Source organism: Pseudorasbora parva, chromosome 24 (assembly GCF_024679245.1).
Source record: "Pseudorasbora parva isolate DD20220531a chromosome 24, ASM2467924v1, whole genome shotgun sequence".
NCBI lineage: Eukaryota > Metazoa > Chordata > Actinopteri > Cypriniformes > Gobionidae > Pseudorasbora > Pseudorasbora parva.
Window position 1 is genome coordinate 2920672 of NC_090195.1, and position 21201 is coordinate 2941872.

Consider the following 21201-nt stretch of genomic DNA (forward strand, 5'->3'; position numbering starts at 1 on the left):
GTCCTAGGACACTATCGGAGAATGCCTCCAGCATAACCGGTGTCTAACGTGTGTGTCAAAACATGTCATTTACAAATTCTCAAAAAATTAGCATATTGTGATGAAGTTCATTATTTTCCATAATGTAATGATAAAAAATAAACTTTCATATATTTTAGATTCATTGCACACCAACTGAAATATTTCAGGTGTTTTATTGTTTTAATACTGATGATTTTGGCATACAGCTCATGAAAACCCCAAATTCCTGTCTCAAAAAATTAGCATATTATGAAAAGGTTCTCTAAACCAGGGGTTTTCAAACTTTATGATGCCAAGGACCCCCAAGTATGATGAACTTTTATGTGGGACCCCCTTCCTAAAATCCATCTATTTTTATTTAGGCGTAAGAAAAAACATTTAAAATTGTGTGACATTATAAATACAAAATATGGTTTCCAAACTTAATAAATTGGCTATAGCCTACTTTAATGTTGGATGTAAAAACATAAAGAAAAATTATTTGTACAATAAACGTATGCAAGCAGCTTACATACTGCGTTACAAGCCCAGTGAATGAAATAAAGGGGACTCCGAAGAAAGATACAAAGCAAACATTTACAATTCTGGAAAGTAGCCTATGTACAAGAGAGGAGAGAAACATTTAGAATAAAACTGAATGTTTGGTAGACTTTATCCATTTTTGCTTTGTCTTTTTATTCTCTGAAATTTTCTGGGGACCCCTTAGAACCTTCTGGACGACCCCTGGGAGTCCCCGGACCCCAGTTTGAAAACCCCTGCTCTAAACAAGCTATTAACCTAATCATCTGAATCAACTAATGAACTCTAAACACCTGCAAAAGATTCCTGAGGCTTTTAAAAACTCCCAGCCTGGTTCATTACTCAAAACCGCAATCATGGGTAAGACTGCCGACCCGACTGCTGTCCAGAAGGCCATCATTGACACCCTCAAGCGAGAGGGGAAGACACAGAAAGACATTTCTGACCGAATAGGCTGTTCCCAGAGTGCTGTATCAAGGCACCTCAGTGGGAAGTCTGTGGGAAGGAAAAAGTGTGGCAAAAAACGAGAAGAGGTGAGCGGACCCTGAGGAAGATTGTGGAGAAGGACCGACTCCAGACCTTGGGGGACCTGCGGAAGCAGTGGACTGAGTCTGGAGGAGAAACATCCAGAGCCGCCGTGCACAGGCGTGTGCAGGAAATGGGCTACAGGTGCCGCATTCCCCAGGTCAAGACACTTTGGGCTACAGAGAAGCAGCACTGGACTGTTGCTCAGTGGTCCAAAGTACTTTTTTCGGATGAAAGCAAATTTTGCATGTCATTCAGAAATCAAGGTGCCAGAGTCTGGAGGAAGACTGGGGAGAAGGAAATGCCCAAATGCCTGCAGTCCAGTGTCAAGTCCCCACAGTCAGTGATGGTCTGGGGTGCCATGTCAGCTGCTGGTGTTGGTCCACTGTGTTTTATCAAGGGCAGGGTCAATGCCGCTCGCTATCAGGAGATTGGAGCACTTCATGCTTCCATCTGCTGAAAAGCTTAATGGAGATCAAGATTTGGTTTTCCAGCACGACCTGGCACCTGCTCACAGTGCCAAAACCACTGGTAAATGGTTTACTGACCATGGTATTACTGTGCTCAACTCTCCTGACCTGAACCCCATAGAGAATCTGTGGGATATTGTGAAGAGAAAGTTGAGAGACGCGAGACCCAACACTCTGGATGAGCTTAAGGCCGCTATCGAAGCATCCTGGGCCTCCAGAACACCTCAGCAGTGCCACAGGCTGATCGCCTCCATGCCACGCCGCACTGAAGCAGTCATTTCTGCAAAAGGATTCCCAGCCAAGTATTGAGTGCATAACTGAACATAATTATTTGAAGGTTGACTTTTTTTGTATTAAAAACACTTTTCTTTTATTGGTCGGATGAAATATGCTAATTTTTTGAGACAGGAATTTTTGGTTTTCATGAGCTGTATGCCAAAATCATCAGTATTAAAACAATAAAAGACCTGAAATATTTCAGTTGGTGTGCAATGAATCTAAAATATATGAACGTTTCATTTTTATCATTACATTATGGAAAATAATGAACTTTATCACAATATGCTAATTTTTTGAGAAGGACCTGTATATGAGGACACAAGACCCAGATCATCCAGTCATCTAAGCCGTTTGAGCTTCTGAAGACAGGGTTCAAACATGAAACAAACACAACGGAACCTTATAAAGGCTATTCATATTCACATCTATGTTTTGGATTAATATTTTGGTGGGCCCTGTCTCACCTGCCCTTACAGACCAGCCGTGGCCGTTTGATCGAAATAATTCAGGAAATACCTAAAAAATAACAGTGTTTTTCTGTAAAATGTTTAATGAAGAATTTTTAGATTGTTTTGCACTTTATTTAAAATAGAATATTTGACATCAATTTTACAGTCTTTGTTTGGCCAGTCATTCAGCCTTGTTTTTGTTTTTTTTCATTGTTTTTTTTTTCATTGTGAGCAATGACGCCAACTGTCCCATTGTGCCATCTGCAGGTAATTGCGTGAATTATTATCACCATAATTTTTTTGTTATTATGTAAATGAGAACCACTGCAATTTGCCAGTAATGGCATAATAATTAATATAACAGCCAAGCTGATAATTTTACAGATATTGTTTGTATTTTTTACAGAGTTTTAAGTAGGCCTACAATTTAAAATAAAATGTCTGTAAAACAAATAATAATTTAGGTTATAAATAAAATTACTAACAAACTGCAAACAATTATAGAATATCCAGTTTTCCTTATGTTATTAAACAAAAAAAGTTTCAATAAATTATATATTCTAGATGCCTTATTATTTGACATATTTAGAATGCACATTAACTTATTTTTGATCACACCGTGTGTGTGTGCGTTTGTGTGCATGTGTGTGTGTGTGTCCATGTGTGTGTGTGTGTGTGTGTGTGTGTGTGTGTGTGTGTGTGTCCGTGTGTGTGTCCTCCCCCCAATAAGAAAAAACACAAACCAACTGATTCTCAGCCATTTCCACCACATATTATTTGGATCAAAGCAATATGTTTTAGCAATAAATGTAACTATAATGGATTTATAACAGTTTTTAAAAATATTTGTATGCTTAGCTTCATTGTTCTGTCAATGTTTTTTGTTTTAATAGTTGACTTAATTACATTCACTCTTGTAAGGGTGGATCGCCTACAGTGGTTCTGACTGCAGGGTTGCCGAACGACTAAAGAAACGTTATCAGCGTGATGGTAGAAAACTGTACATTTCTTGTCTATAACCACCCACTGCAACTTATACCAACGACGGAAATAAGCGCAGTTACAATAGCAAAATATGTGGGAGAGCGTTGCTTTAATGTGACTATATTGTATTGCAATAGGGAGCACTTCAAAGTCAATACCAAACCAAAACTAGTTAGCAAATCATTTATAATTGAAAGAATTTAATGACAAAATCCGGTTATGGTTACACTTAAAATAGTTACAAAATAGATGAATGAGATGATAAAACTTATACCATTAATCGTACCCAGCATGTGTAGAATGTTACCTGAGAGATAGAGAGTGATAGAAAGAGAGAAAAAGAGAGAAAAAGAGAGAGCAAAGAGAAGAGCCAGAGAAGGCCCTAGAAGAGACAGCCAGAGAAAAAGACAGCGTCAGAGGAAAGAGACCCCCAGAGAAAAAGAGAAGACCTTCAGAGGAAGAAGACCCAGAGAAAAGACCCCCGAGCAACAGTTGTAATCTTCTTTTATACCTCCCTTGACCATGTGACTGAAACCCTGAGACATTCAAACTGACCAGTCAGACCAGACTTCCCCCACTGTACTACAGGTGTGGCACCATTTGGCCTACAGGCCCTCAACATCTCTTTGTCTTTAGGAATCCCAAACAGCCCCACTGATAAGAGAGAGGGGGCGAAACACAGTAAAACAAATGTCTTTGTTCAAAGAAAAATATCAAATATCTTTGATTATTTTGGATTCTTTCACTCTATTATACCTGTAGAGCTTCCTTTTATTGAGTTTTTATCCCTTCAATAAAGGGAAATAAATTAATTTGTAACTGCCTTGTAAATAACTTGATCTTCAAGAAATGTACAGTTTTTTTATTTTATTGGTTGGGCACAATTTTCACAAGCAATACACCGTGTTAAGTGTTAAACCGCCAATGGCTCTATAACATCAGAAGAAGGGAGGCGGATGGCATTACACCATTTAATATTACAGTATGTATGTCATCATGTGATACTGTAAACGGATAAAGTTCAGTTACGGTATAGAATCAGTCATATGGCACAGTGAGAACATTTACTGTATTGGCATCAAACTCTTCTACATCACAAAACCTCATGGCTGTGTCATAACTTCACCTTTTGATAACACTGAATAGATACTGTTACAAACATTATGAATTGTATATACGCAAATTAAGTAATGTAAGTGTGTTTTTTAATGTGGCATCTGTAGCATGTCTTACTGATACTAAACATGTATCTTGCATTGTTTGCTATTAAATGAACCAATTATTAAAAGTGCTAAATTAAAAGAAGATCATAATGTTGTTACAGTCACATGTTCACCTGTCACTTCTGCACTACACTTCCCAGCATCCTCCTCGGCTCTCACCTGCATGCACTTCATTAACACACACTCACACACACACACACACACACACACACACACACACACACACACACACACACACACACACACACACACACACACACACACACACACACACACACACACACACACACACAGTGTTTCCATGTTTTATGGGGACTTTCTATAGGCGTAATTGTTTTTATACTTTACAAGCCGTATTTTCTATCCCCTTACACTTTTACTTTTGCACTTGTTTACCTGCCCCTAAACCTACCCATCACAGGAAACATTCTGCCTTTTTACTTTCTCCAAAAAAAAAAAAAAAACTCCTTCTGTGTGATTTATAAGAAGTTTTCCTCACGGGTAACCTAAAAATTTCCCCACAAGGACAAGGTTTTCGGATATTGCCATCTTTGTGGGGACATTTTGTCCCCATAACGTAAGGATTACACGCCCACACACACACACCTGCACATCGTCTGCACCTTCATCAGCACAAGCATTTAAGCACACACCTCACCTCTGGTCATGTTGGCACGAAGTGGACACTTATCTTGTTCTCCATGTTTTATCGGTCAGTCAATTCCCCAGTATTTGTTAGACCCAGACGTTTGGATTATTGCTCTATCCAACTCTCTGCCCGTGATATATATCAATAATGCTCAATTGTTGTCAATAAGTCACCCTTGCACTGAGTGTGCTTCTGTAACGACTGTTGTGTTTTGGTGATTAAACCAAATGTTCTCATTACATATTACAATAATCTTTTTTTTGCCAAACGGATTATGTGGACTGAAAATGTGTATAACTGTAATGACAGCATGGGATCAGGTTTTGAAAGAATAGCTAGCTGTGTTACAACAAGTGTGTTTTGAACTAAGAGTTATAAAATTGTACACTGTACTTGTGAAAATAGTAGCAAAGCGGAAAAAATATATATATTTAATTGGGCCTAAACAATTATTTCTATATGAAGAATGGATATATATTCAAGCAAAGTGTTTCTGATATTCAGAACAATAGTTCAATAGTTCAAGCTAATATTGAGGAATATATATTTTAGACACAGAAGAGGAACCAAATTAAGTTTTGTAGAAATTTCCCATATCCTAAAATACGGAAGTCACATTACGTAAAGCAGAACTGTTGTTTAAAGATGCATCTGTAGAGCAATATTTGCTTATTAATAATATAAATAGTTTCTAATATGTGAGAAATAATAAATTTCTGCATTAACTTTCTGCATATTTCCTTTACTCTTTTAAAATTAAAATTTAGACATTTATTGGGACCCCTGGACACGTGAGTCCCTAAAATTATATATATATATATGATCACAATAAAAATGTAAGATCTTCTACATTATCATTTCACAAGTTCATGAGTTTGTATTGTATTATGGATAGTTTTGACGTCTAATGAGAGTTAAAATAAAAACTGTCAATGAAAGAAGGTAAATCTGCTATATATATCAGCTATATTACTGATCTGTCCACATTTTCGCTATATGATAAATTGAAATGAGCTGATAATATCACCGTTTTGTCCAGAACGACTGTACAGCCGAATCAGATTTTGTTGCACTATTGGCCTCTTTAACACTGTGAAGCTGCTTTGACACAATCGTCATTGTAAAAACATTTGACAAAGGTACAAACAATAAAAAAGAGAAAAGCATTTTGAGATAAAAGATCATATAGCATCAATTTAGAGTAAAAAAGTGACGCTACCTGACAGCTAATTTAATGTATAAACAGACCAAACAAATAAGAGCCTCATCAAAAATCTCCTTGACAATACATTTGGGATCCTTAATTGGTTATTTGATTTAACTTCACTAAGAAGGTGAGCAAAAAAGAGTATAAAAGTCAAATTTTCTTTTATTATTCTGAAAGATTAGTCATATAATCATATGATCCATAGTCGTGACTTAAAACACAACTTTAATGAACTGGATCTTCCCTGGACACTTTATGCAGACGTTAATACACAAGCAAAGGGCATTTTTAGTGCTTGTGGAGTATGCTATTCTGTGAAGAAAGACAATAAGACACCTTTTATTTACCAATGAGATGGAGCTGATGAGAACTAGGGACTAACGGGACTATAGGGAACAAACACAAGATGCAGTAAAAGCAATTAACAACATTTTTCAGATACTGATCCTATTCAAGAGGCAAATGGCTTAATATTAATATATTGTATATGTTTTCATTTTCTCCGGACAAATATTTTCTAAACAGCACAAAGATTTGGGTCAAACTCACAAATGTTATATATATGAACACATTATCTCTCTCTCTCTCTCTCTCTCTCTCTCTCTCTCTCTCTCTCTCTCTCTCTCTCTCTCTCTCTCTCTCTATATATATATATATATATATATATATATATATATATATATATATATATATATATATATATATATATATATTAGTATTTTATCACATAGGACCCATCCAGGATGCACTTCTCTGATTTGACGCATCTTTTCACATATTCCAGCACTTCTCCTGCTCTCTTCTTGATGTTTTCCAGTGTTTCTGCCTTTTCAGGCTCATTTATTTCCTTCAGCTTCTCAATCAGAAAATCAATGTGGAGAAGTGTGATCAGAGAAACAGGATTTAGTGCGATCATCTGCAGAGAGTCCACACAGTGAAAAGATTCAATCACTAGCTTTATTGTCTCTTTTTCTAATTCTTGCAGTTCTTCTTCCAGCGTCTCGACCAAAGACACACTGTCACCAATCTGTCCATCATATTTCTTCTTTAACTCTTCATTTATCCTCTTCTCCTTCTTTGTCATTGTGACATATATTTTTGCTCCTTTGACGTGTTCTTTGTAGTGGCATTTATTAGTGCACACTGTACAGTGATCGTCTTTCATCACGCTGCAGTTTGAGAGACCGCTGACCCACCAGCATCCTGGATAATGACAGTTCTCCTCACAGACGGTGCAGCACATCGCTACACTAGCTAGAGAATAATCAATATCAACCTTCTCTTTGTAGGGCACTTCATCTTCATACTCAAAGTTCTTATTGTTCTTGACAAATTCTAGATCTTCTTGAGATTGTTTCAGCTCATTTTTCTTTATTTCCATCTTTTGAACATGTGCTTGGAAATCGGACAAATTTGCCTCCAACTTCTCCCGTTGTTGCAGCACATCTTGAGTCATCTTCAAGGTTTTTGGTTTTATGTTGTCAAGAAACATGAACAATCCTGCCATTCCTTTAAAACTGAGATTCCATGGCTGTTCCAGTATTTCATATTCTTCACCAGCGGCGTCTGACTGACAGTTGTCAAACAGGAAATACACCGGCTGATTCTTGTCATCCACTGCACACTTGACTTTAGCCTCTTCAACAGCCGTCAGGACATTTTTAGGGATGGCTCCACGTGAGTGTGTGAAGAGCAAGACAATGTTTTCAACAATATCTCTCCCAAATAAAGACTGAACAGTGTCAAATATGTATATTTCTCTGTCAGAGAGTCGAGTCTGAGTTGCTCTAATCACCAGACACACTGCATCTACTTCATTGATCCCTTCTGCAGATTTACATAAACTAAGCAAACTCTCAGCGATCCCTTTATCATGATGGATGTCTCCAAATCCTGGTGTGTCGATGACTGTTAGATGGATTGGACTCTGTTGTAGATAAAACTCATAAACAGTGATGCTGGAGGTCTGACTGTGAACTTGTGGTCGGTCACTCTGGTCATCTGTGATCTCAAACCAAACCTTGTCTTCTCTCTGAACATCTAACATGTAGTTGATCATCGCATTGATCAGTTTTGTTTTTCCTGTTCCTGTCTCTCCCACCATCAGAATGGTTTTATGGGGTTTGTCTTTGTCTCTCTCCCCAAAGATAATTTTTCTACATGGGTCAGATTTATCAGGAGAGTCACTTGTTGGTTTCAGACGGTATCGAGCAGGAGTCCCATCTTCTATTTCACTACTTTGATTGATGATTGCATTAATTTTGCCTAATTCTGATCCTAAACTGGCCATTTTCTGTCTGCAATGTAAAGCAAAAAAAAAATATTAAAAAAAAAAATTAGGAAAGCAAAAGGGTAATTAATACGAATTCATTTGTTTTGCCTAATGACATTGAGCCTAATGAGCATTCTTTCCCAGAATAAAGCATTAAATAAATATTGATTTTGTAATATATTAAAAAAATCACATACATGTCTGGAGATGTTAAACCTTCACAATATAATGGCCACAGGATGAAAAAATATGTATTTAAAAAAAAAAAAAAAAAACCCTTTTCAGGAAAAAACACTAATTCAGGAATGTGATCTGCATGGGCTTCGGCTACTAGGGTATAAGCCCCAAATAATTTATCACCTTGTTTTTACACTACGATTTCAAGTAAAAGAACCACAATCTGATGCAAGTTGTATTTTATTTTCTGATAAAAAGTGGGTATATAAGGAGCCCTGCAAGCAATCTCGCATTATGTTTTCTTGCTAAGGAGTCAAGGCTGAGTGTCACTTCCTTCCTTCAGGGAACGAGGGTTACATACGTAACCGAGACGTTTACTTTCAGTCAATCACTCCGAGTTACATTAGCGACTGACGGTCCCTATTTAATATCGCCACAACGGCTGTCTTCCAGCACCCCCTGTGCTAACCTAAACTCCCTGCCATGAGACTAGCACGAACGCGGGGCTAGGCTCAACGCCGAATACCAAGGTACACTGCGAAGCATATCCCACATGGAAATATGCAACACGATGCCTGCCTGCAGGGGGGACTTAAGAATACACCTACCTATGGTCCTACCTACCTATCACTGGGAGCAAGTAAACGAGAGGACACTGGCTCTACATGGAGATTGTAGCTCTGCAGATGTCTGTTAGCGAGGTACCATGCGCTAAAGCCCAAGAGAAAGTCACACTCCTGGTGGAATATGCTTTCACCCCTGAGGGGCATGGCAGGCCCTGATCCTGGTAAGCCAGGACAATGGCGCGCACTATCCAGTGAGACAACCTATGCTTGGAGAGCCTTCCCTTTCTGCTGCGCTCTTTAATAGACAAAGAGCTGGTCTGAGGGCGCGGAGCACTGTGTCCATTCTACATAATTGCGGAGAGTGCATACTGGACAGAGCAGTGCCAAGGCTGGGTCTGCTTCCTTGGGTAGCTTGCAGGTTCACCACCTGATCTCTAAAGGGAGTGGTGGGAACCTTGGGCACATATCGGAGCTGGGATCTTAGGATCACGTGAGAATTAACTGGCCCGAATTGTATTCATGCTTCATCAACTGAGAATGCCTGCAGGTCCCCTACCCTCTTGATGGAGGCCAAAGCAATCAAGAGCGCAGCCTTCATAGAGAGGAACTTAAGCACGGTGGATTTAACCTCTTTGCTCCTCTAAGGAAACTGATGACCATGCTGTCCTACCGTTTTTGAATTCAGAAGGTCATTGTGCACAGAGATCGCAGCCACGTAAACCTTCAGGGTGAAAGGAGACGGCCTTCATTCCAACCCTTCTTGGAGGAAGGAGAGCACAGACCTGATCAGGCATTTTCTGGAATCTTCTCAGTGAGAAGTACACCATTTGACAAAGAGGTTCCACTTCAGATCACAGGCCGGTCTCTTGGACAAGGCTCTAGCTGAAGTGATAGTAGCCACCACCTGAGGTGGTAGGGTAATTGATAGGCTTGATCGAGATCCATCGGTGCTGCACAGACCGATCTGTGTATGACATCAAAGTACCTCGAGAGAGAGTTTTAAAAGCATAAGGAGTAGTTCTCCCAATCGTTCTACAATCGCTGTACTTTGATGTCATATGGTGATCAGTCTGTGCAGCGCCAATGGATCTCGAACAAGCCTAAGCATTATGTGTCCCGTCCAGAACCCACATGTGCAGGTTCCACAGGTCGGGACGCGGAGGGAGTGCCAGGTCCTTCCTCAGAAGGATTGGCCAGGGAGGAGCTGTTGCAAGGAGCACAAGTTTGGAGAACCATGTCCGGTTGGGCCAATGTGGACGAAGGACCTGCTCCTCGTCCTCCCTGATCTTGCACAGGACCTGTGCGAGAAGGCTCACTGGAGGTAACATACTTGCGTAGGTGCTGCGGCCAGCTGTGCGCTAGTACATCCCTGCCGAGGGTCCCTTTGGTCAGGGAAAATTACCAGTGGCAATGGGAATTGTCTGGGGAGGCAAACAGGTCTCCATGTACGTCTCCACACTGTTCCCAAATTAGCTGAACCAGCGGGGTCATGTGAACCACAGGTGAACCCACGATGGGGCAGCGAAGCGGAATGACCGGCCCAGACGTGGGAAGTGGAGCTTCCTGAAGTGTGGGCACGGTCATGTTCCGTCATGTTATGCACTTGACTCGAAGCAGAAACATAATGTGAGATTGCATGCATGGATCCTTATATACCCACACTGGTGGGCGGAGTTCACTATGCAAATTCCGCAGACTCATGGCATTGTTTTGCCAGTAGCTCATTTTGTAGAGCTCAAAGGTGATAGGCTTCTAAGCGAAAACCCATTCTGTCAATCACTGAAGTAACTCGCTGTGACTGACTGAAAGGGTACCCAAGTTGCTTCAGTTTATTAAATGTTCATCTTGAAATATTTCTAACAATATAAGGTAACACTTTATTTTGATGGTCCCTTTTGAACATTCAGTTGACTATAAGTATCTTTGCAAAAAGGCAACAAACTCATTACAGTATTAAAAACTCTTTATTGTGTTATTTGTATGTTTATTGTATTATAAATAACTTTGCAAGTACATGTCAACTAATTCTAACTCTACCAGTCTACTTATACTCTAATGAGGGTCAAAAGAATATAGTCAAAAGAATGTGTTAAATGGACCATTCTTATGTTTACTTTATAAATATCAGTAAAGGTTTCAGAGCAAAACGACACGTGGAACACGACCAAAAGATATGGACTTTAATAATACTTATATTATAACTAGGGCCGGGACTCGATTACATTTTTTAATCTAATTAATTAGAGGCCTTGTAATTAATTAATCAAAATTAATTGCATATATATTTGACCTGAGAACAGTGAATAATATATTAGTGAATAATAGTGAATAATAATAACAGTGAATAATATATTAACAGTGAACAAAATATTGTTCATTTATTTCAGTCCAGCAGACCAGTGCAATGTTTGCCATTAAGTTTAGCAAAAGCATATTTGTGATATTTGAGGCTCGATGTGTTGCGGTGATACGCAAATTCCTTGTTGTATAGCTTGCACACAACCATGCTCTTGTCGACGCTTCCATCCCTTCGTTTTTTAAAACAAAATTTCCCATCCACGGGGCCGAGCAAAGCTTCATCAGCTTCTTCATTCATGTTCACTATGGTTTGTTGTTGTCGTGAGCACAGGTCATGACCGTCGTGACTCCTATGCGTGACTTGTGAACGCTAGTTGGTGTTCCAGTACAATCGGTCCGTCGAAACTCATTCATTGAAAAACGTTCCGCGATGCAAAAATAGGCGTGGTCAAAATTGTAATTTATTTTTTGCGTAATTAATCTTAATTAAAGCGTTAAAGTCCTGTAATTAATTAATCTTAACGTGTTAAATTCCCGGCCCTAATTATAATATTAAATCAAAGGATGGCTCCATATGCATAGAAGTCTAGGGCTAAGCTCTGAATATCACCTAACACTATAACCACCCCTGCTGTAGTCACTGTATAATACAACTTTGGTTGTATTTTGTAGTTTGACTTTTTCAGGGTAAAAATGGCATGGAAGGTGTAAATAAGTACTGTTTGTTGATTATTTTACAATAGTCTCGTAGTAAATACATGTTCTCCCCCTCGAAAGACAAATATAGGAAACACTTTTAACAAGTATAAACAGAATTTATATTGGTAAACTTTTTTTTTTTCAGTGGGAACATAAAATCTGTTCTTCCCCTTTTTTATCATTTCTGAACTTATAAGCACTGGCTATTAGCAAATATCTACACAGTATTGAGATACAAAATATCATCACAAAGTCACAGAGGCTACAGAAGAACAATAAAAAATGATTTACAATATTACCTTGTACATGCGCTTCTTTCTCTGACCCACTTCAGGTTTTTGCAGACAGCAAGATCTGGTTGAATTTATACATGACCAACACCCATTATGAAGGTCACATGATTTCCAAGAAAGTGTCGTGTCATTTTTAGTGTCAAATCATTTTTTCTAATGTTTAAAACATGGATTTAAGCATGCATTTTCCCTAGTAAATTAACCAGGAATAAAACTTTACTGAGATGTATGGTCTGTTTACACCTGTAGTTCAGTTCTCTTGGCTCTTTTGGTCCAGATTAAAAAGATAAAAAATGTACACCTTTAGTCCTGGTTCGATTAGTGTTCACAGTGTAATTTTTTTTACCACCAAACCTAAAAATATAAGGCTTTTATGATGTTCATTTTGTTAATTTTGTAAACTTGTTGATTACATCGTGATTGTGCTTGAGTATTCTGTACAGTTTTATGCATATTTTGTTTCTTTGTCATGTTGTGTCACGGCGAAGCCACTATAGCTATACTTCATCATAGGTGAAGTGCACTTTTTATGTTAAAATTTATTCTCTTTACCTAGTTTATTGTCCATTGATTACTATTACTATGACATTTATGGGTTTATCTCCCTCAAAATGAATCTCCTAGGCAGCATGAGCAGTCCGCTCGGATCCGTCAATCTCTTTACAGCTCAATTATGTACAATGCTAGCGTTTTAGTTTCTAAGAGGCTTTTTTCATTTTTGAATAACTTTTCTTCACCTTTATCACCCCTTCCTTCACTATTTCATTTTAAATGATCACGTGTGTGTCAAGTGATGATTATGTGAAATGTTGTGTGGTTATAATAAGATGTCTTTCCTTCAGTGAATATCAGCATTCTTGCATTACCATTCGACCGCAGCTAATTGCTGCATAATGATTTTTTTTTTTTGTGCAGTTTATAATAATCTACATAAAGGTTATGCAACAACTGCATAAAACCAAGACCCCCCCCCCCCCCCCCCCATTTCATCTTATTTCTTATTACATTGTTTCAAATATATGAAAAATAAAAATATTTAGCATTAAGCCCAATTCAATACTTACAACTAACAATGAGTAATATATTTTACAGCATTTAATAATCCTTGTTAATGTTAAGTTCAAAAATGTACATATTTTAGTGCACATGCAAATGTTACAGATAAAAAATTGTAATCAGAAAATTTTATTAGTAAATGTTGAGAGTATGATATTATATATAGCTCGGTAACACTTTACAATAACAGTACATGAATAAATGTACTAATACCTAGATTAATATTTACTTCAACATGAACTCATGATTAATATGAAATAATCATGAGGCAATGAAGAAAATATAGCTTTAATGTTAGTACATGTTTGATAGATAATGCATTAATTAACATTAACAGGTAAACTAAATCAATCAGGCTTTGTAAGAATAAATAAGATATATTTGAATTAAACTGACAATTTTGAATTTAATACGGTCATAATTTAATCTGTAATATCAAAATCTGCAAATAATTGGAATGGCACATGATTATGTTTATATTAGTGTTTGTTTATTCATATATTAACACATGATTTGTAAGTGCATCATTATGTCAGGACTTTACTTGAGGAGGCCCATCATAATTTATTCACTGTCAAATTCAGCTCATGGTTTATCATAAACTTCCTATCAGAATATGTACTAGTTCAGCTAATATTCGGCCCTGTTAAGTGATGATGCGTGGCTTTTCAAAAGGTCAGAGAATAAACGGTATCATGGCCTGCGTCTGGATGGAAAGTGAACTGCTGACCCCAGCAAACGATCCCTTGACCTCAGTTCATGCTTCCTGTTTGGGTTTTTTTTGGGAAACGATTCCTCAGGAACTGTTAAAGTATTGATGGGAAAGAGAATACCACAAAACAGATTCAGACTCTTTAAGATAAATTATTATTCGATTTAGTATTTTTTTATGTTTGATAAGGAGGATCAGTGAAAACAATGACAAACTAATACTGCTTTCATGTGGTAACACGTTACAATAAGGTTCATTAGTTAACATTATTTAGCTACATTAGTAAACATGAACTAATAATGAACTGCACTTTGTTAATTTCAACATTTACTAATGCATTATTAAAATCTTGTTAACATTAGTTAATGCACTGTAAACTAACATGAACAAACCATGAACAGCTGGATTTTTAGTGAAGTTTTATTAACTAATTTCGGGAGGAGCACAAACAGATAATTAAACAACGGAGTTCGGGGTACTCTGGGTTCGGGCAAAAATTCAGAGCCCTGAGCCCTCCTCTGGACAGCACGCCAAATACGCATAATCTTTACTCTATTTCATTGATGTAAGTGTGAACTCGTGAATTACCTAACGTTAACAAAGATTAACAAATGCAGTAACAAATGTGTTGCTCGTCCATGTTAGTTAATACATTAACTAATGTTAACTAATAAAACCTTATTGTAAAGTGTTACCAGTAATGTTTATGACGAATGTTAATAGTTTAAATCATTACAATAATAAAGTGATTCAATTTAATCAAATTATTTAGGTCAAATTATTTCTTATTCCTTCCCATGGAGCCTAATTGATTTAGTTAGCCCTGAATGTTAATTAAAGCATTAATCAAATGTAGTTAAAGCTGCTGTTATTCATGTATGAATCCAGTCGTAGTTAAGGATAGCGCTTCATTGCCTTATGATTAGTTCATATCTTCACTAATCATGAGTTTATGTTGATAATTCAAGCGTTAGTGCATGATTATTCATGTACTGTTATTGTAAAGTGATAGAAACCTAAAACTGCCATATTTGACAACTAATTTCTAATTTTCAATTATAAGGAACAAATTATTTGACACTTTCTTAGAAATCATGTGACCTTCATAAAGGGGGGTTGTCTCATGTATAAATACAACTGCTGATTGTCCTGTCTGAGAATAGCCGAGTCAGAAAACAGGACATACTATAAGGTAATATTATAGATCAACTCGTATTGCTCTTCTGTGATGTTGTGGTGATGATTTAGTATGTCAAACACATTTTTATTTATTTATTTACAGACCTGTTTAATTTATGTCTATGTTTACTGGTGTCTGTTGTGAAAATATATGTTGTTTTTCTTTTTTACAAAGAAAAAAAAATCGGAGGACTCTCAAACCTGGAGACAGATTCTACCAAAAAGTAAGAACACTACTCACTGTCATTTTATATGTACAGATATCGTGTTTATTGGCTTAAAAATAAAATACCTGTTAGCCTAGTCATGCATGTATAAGTGCAGTCACAATAATTATAAAAGAAAAAAGGAAAAAACTGAGGTGAGTGGTGCACAACCGAATACAGGCTAGTTGTGGGGCGGCAGTGGCTCAGTGGTTCATGTAGGTTGTCTACAAACCAGAAGGTTGGTGGTTCAATCCCCGGTTCCACCTGACCAAGTGTCGAAGTGTCCATGAGCGAGACACCTAACCCCAGCTGCTCCCGACGAGCTGGATGGCGCCTTACATGGCTGACATCGCCGTCGGTGTGTGAATGGGTGAATGTGAGGCAAAAATGTAAAGCGCTTTGGATAAAAGCGCTATATAAATGCAGTCCATTTAGTTGTAACACATGGCAAGGCAAGTTTATGTATAATATACTCAAATAATGATAAAATATTCACAACATATGCATAAGAAATAAAAATGAAATGCATAAGAAATAAAAATAATATTCGTCTTTAACTAAAGGCTAAAACACTAAATTCAGGGCTCTCTGTCTGAGCGTGAGCATAAACTCACTATCTCACTTCACAATTCTCTCAACCAGACACCCTAACCATAAATAAATCAAATTGTAAATAAAAACCCTTTGTATTTCTAACTGACTAGATCCTGATGGTCTGACTGATCTGAGTGTTTATGGATTAGATTCAGTGAGCATATCTGCGATGTATTGAGGTCCTAGACCATTGAGTGATTTATATACCAGTCATAATACTTTAAAATCTCCCTAAATGTAACCGGAAGCCAGTGCAGGGACCTAGGACTGGTGTGATATGGTCATATTTTCTGGTTCTGCTCAGCGTTCTGTATGAGCTGCAGCTGTCTAATGGTCTTTTTAGGAAGGCCGGTGAGAAGGCCATTACAATAGTCCACCCTACTGGTGATGACTTAGTTTCTCTAAGTCTTGTCTGCAAACAAAGCATCTATTTCTTGCAATATTTTTGAGATGATAGTAAGCTTAAATATTTAGTTATTGCTTTTACATGACTACTAAAACTCAGGTCTGACTCCAAAATCACAACAAGATTTTCTTTCTGTTCTGGGGTGCGTTTCCCAAAAGCATCGTCAGTCAATGATGGTCACAAGTTCCGTCGTTATCAACATAGTTCAACCAGTCGGTGCTTCCTGAAACCAGATCTCGACCTGTGGTTAGAAGCAGAGTTTCTTGTAATAAATCCTTATCTTGAGCCAAATAAGCAAGCTGACATTTAGTACAATCTATATATTTTATTTTGAATACATACAAATGTAATTTATGTATTTTAGTTTGTCAAGAGATCTAACGCACCTTTTCTGAAGAGTGCACATGTGTGTACGTGCTCCAGTACGTAAGAACAAGCCTATGACTGAATCTGGAAAAAAGTTAAATAACTGAGAAAAATAAGATTTATTCCTCAGATGCCATGTCCATAATTTATAGTATTTTTTTTGGCATGAATTCAATCTCAAAATAATTCATTAAAAGCCGTTCTTACACCACCCCCTGCGTGACATCATTAATCAACGTGGTTGAACGACAGATTTGCGACAATACGGTTTCAGGAAACAGTTGTGACTAGCTAGTTGATTTCACTCAGATTTATAGTCACCTATACTCGCATAATAACTTCCTTCCAAGTATGACCTGAACCATTTTAGAACCATCCCAGAAAACCCAACCCAGTTTTTCAACCTGTCACGAAGAATGTTGTGTCAACAGTGTCGAATGCAGCACTGAGGTCGAGTAGAACCAGCAATGATAATTTGCTTGTATCTGTATTGAGGTGAATATAATTTAAGCTGCAGGGCAAAATCAAATCAGCAACAGATCCGGCTGGGTTTACCCAGTCGAGCAGAAGACCCTAGCTGGGTTTAAATTCCAGTTGCGCTGTTAGAACTATGCTATTCTATGTTAGCAATAATTAACATTGACAACTTCTAATGAAATCTATTGAGAAACCAGGTGAATATAAAGACAGTCAATGTTCAGAAATTATAATGAAATATTAAAAAAAATCCATATATTCAAAAATTCTATATTTTATATGTAAAAAGTTAATAATAAGACTATTTTAGTTTGCCTTGTATATTTTTTATTAGATCAGACAACATTTCAAATGGTCATGTTACAATGTACCCCACCAATGGGGCATGTTGTCACACTTCACTTCCATTCTTTCGGGGTAAATTAAGAAAATAGTATACACTGTATTAATGAAACAAACCCACATAATTGTACTAGACGTGTGACATTAATATGAGAAAAAATACTCCCATACTCCTGGATTTAAGCAAACTGAGAAAGTCAAAAAGTGTTGGGTTGTGCCCCGCTCTCCACCTCATGGCTCTCGTGGCATTGGCTCTCATGGGTTTCGTGACTGATTGAGTCATGCTAAAATTTTTATAGTTTTAATGAGATATGACTGCATGTTCATGGAACGGGATTATTCCCGAGATTAAAACCTTAAATTCCACTCTGTTTTTCACATAAAGTTATTGTATGGCTTCAGGAGATTTTGAATATTTTGATACTGTTTTTTTTTGTCCAGTGTTTGCAGTATATACCTGTGACTGTACTTTTATTTGCCTGTTACGTGTTTTGTATTGTTGAGAAGTAAGTAGTTTAGGGTAGGGGAGGGGAGGGTTTAGATGCTCCAAAATATCGATTAATTAGAAATATTTATAAAATAATTTCTACTTGTGGTGTGGCAAGCAGCGGGGCGAGGGACCGCGAGAGCGGGCCGGTGATTAACGTTCACGAGGGCCAGCTGCGTGGCACACCGGTCTCGTCTCGCGGCCATGTGACGGGAGCATATATAAGGAGGCGCAAGAGCTGCGGAAGACGAGAGAGGACCAGACCTGGGTTTTATGTTTAGTTTTGTTTATGTGTTTGTGGGCAGTCGTCCGTGAGGGGCTGCCCACGTTTTATTGTGTGTGTGTTTGCGGGCAGTCGTCCGTGAGGGGCTGTCCGCGGTTTTACTTTCGTTTTGTTTCTTTACTTTAAATAAATGTTTGTTGACCGTTCGCCGGTTCCCGCCTCCTTCCTTCCCATCTACGAACTGTATTACACTACTATTACAAATTCATGCAAAGAATTGGCAAACAACTAAAAGCAATGGAGTACCCAGAATGTTGAAAAATATCCTAACCAAGCAATCATATGTGATGAGTTGCAAGTGACAATTTGTTGTTCCTAAATGTCTTTTTGTTATGTTGTTTTCTGCTTTACATTGCAGACAGAACATGGCCAATTTAGATGCAATCATCAATCAAAGTATTGTAATAGAAGATGGGACTCCTACTCGATACCGTGTGAAACCAACAACAAACTCTCTTGATGAATCTGAGCCATGTAGAAAAATGATCTTTGGGGAGAGAGACAAAAGCAAACCCCATAAAACCATTCTGATGGTGGGAGAGACGGGGACAGGAAAAACAAAACTGATCAATGCGATGATCAACTACATGTTAGGAGTAAAGAGAGAAGACAAGGTTTGGTTTGAGATCACAGATGACCAGAGTGACCGAACATCAGCTCACAGTCAGACCTCCAACATCACTGTTTATGGGTTTTATCTACAACAGAGTCCCATCCATCTAACAATCATCGACACACCAGGATATGGAGACACGCGTGGAGTTGATTATGATAAAGAGATTTCTTTAATGTTGCTTAATTTAAGCAAATGTGATGACTGGGTCCATAAAATAGATGCAGTTTGTCTGGTGGTTAAAGCAAGCCAAAATCGACTCTCTGGCAGACAAATATACATATTTGATGCTGTTCAGTCTTTATTTGGAAGTAATATTGATGAAAACATTGTCTTGCTCGTCACTTACTCACATGGTGCTCACCCTAAAAATGTCCTGACGGCTGTTGAAGAGGCTAAATTCAAGTGTGCAGTGGATGACAAGAATCAGCCGGTATATTTCCTGTTTGACAACTGCCAAGGGGAGACGTTTCATGAAGAATATCAGATGGTTCAAGAGCAATCATGGAATCTCAGTTTTAAAGGAATGACAGGATTTTTCAAATTGCTTGAAAACATAAAAACAAAAACCCTGAAGATGACTCGAGATGTGCTGCAGAAACGGGAGAAGTTGGAGGCAAAAATGTCCAATATGCAATCACATGCTCAAAAGATGAAACTAAAGAAAAATGAGCTAAAACAATCTCAAGAAGATCTAGAATTTGTCAAGAACAATAAAAACTTTGAGAATGAAGTTGACGTGCCCTACAAAGTGAAGGTTGATATTGATTATTCTCTAGCTAGTGTAGCGATGTGCTGCCCCGTCTGTGAGGAGAACTGTCATTATCCAGGATGCTGGTGGGTCAGAGATCTCTCATGGTGCAGAAAGATGAGAAATAATCACTGTACAGTGTGCACTAATAAATGCCACTACAGCAAACATGTCAAAGAAGCAAAAATATATGTAACAAAGACAAAGAAGGAGAAGAGGATAAATGAAAAGTTAAAGAAGGAATATGATGATAAGATTGATGCCAGTGATTCTCTGGTCAAGAAGCTGGGAGAAGAACTGCAAGAATTAGAGAAAGAGAAAATAAAGCTAGTGATTGAAGCTTTTCACTGTGTGGAGAGTCTACAGGAGATCGCACTCAACACTGATTCTCTGATCATACTTCTGCACGCTAATTTTCTGATTGAGAAGCTGAAGGAAATAAATGAACCTGAAAAGGCAGAAATACTGGAAAACATCAAGAAGAGAGCAAGAGAAGAAAAAAAACAAGCGCTGGAATACATGAAAATATATTATAAATAACCCTTTATATCCATCATCTAGTTAAAGAAAATCAGACAAGTGTTGTATCTTTGTAAATCTTGTTGTTTTTTGTGATCATCATTCATTGAGTTATCAGTCATGCCATGCCCTTTTTATTCTTGAAGGATTCTGATTATGGAGGATGTCTGTGAATGTCTCTTGTATTTTTGGAAGGCTATTCAATGTATTTTAGTTTGGCAATTAATTTCTTATTTTTTATTGTTTTTTATGATTGCCCAGTGGACTTTTGTAAAATAAAAGAATTGCTCTATTGGGTTGAGATCTGGTGATCTGGTGACTTTGTTTAATAAATCTGCTATTGATTACAACTTCTGGCGACTCAGTTTTTACAGTGCTGTTGTAACCCCTCCTGTTCAAACCACCCCCCTCCAAGCAGGACTCGAACCCCGGTCTGCTGGTATGAGAGTCGGACGCTTTAAAAAGGAGGCTAAAGGCTGCAACCTCAAGCATCAGTCACTAGAGGATCTCTGTATGTAACCCCTGCTGTTCAAACCGCCCCATTCCAAGCAGGACTCGAACCCGAGTCCGCCGGCATCA

At 37.8% G+C, this 21201-nt stretch overlaps 2 protein-coding genes across 2 annotated transcripts; one reads left to right on the top strand and one right to left on the bottom strand.

Annotated features, from left to right (window-relative positions):
- Nucleotides 1-7038: 7038 nt before the first annotated feature.
- On the bottom strand, nucleotides 7039-12666 carry LOC137064258 (uncharacterized). The gene is made up of 2 exons (XM_067435634.1): nucleotides 12638-12666; nucleotides 7039-8623 (listed from the first exon to the last, which is right to left on the bottom strand). The coding sequence occupies exon 2, from the start codon at nucleotides 8614-8616 to the stop codon at nucleotides 7039-7041; it is 1578 nt and encodes a 525-aa protein (XP_067291735.1). The 5' UTR covers nucleotides 8617-8623; nucleotides 12638-12666.
- Nucleotides 12667-19104: 6438 nt separating this feature from the next.
- LOC137064280 (uncharacterized) lies at nucleotides 19105-20643 on the top strand. The gene has a single exon (XM_067435656.1). The coding sequence runs from the start codon at nucleotides 19105-19107 to the stop codon at nucleotides 20641-20643; it is 1539 nt and encodes a 512-aa protein (XP_067291757.1).
- Nucleotides 20644-21201: the final 558 nt, after the last annotated feature.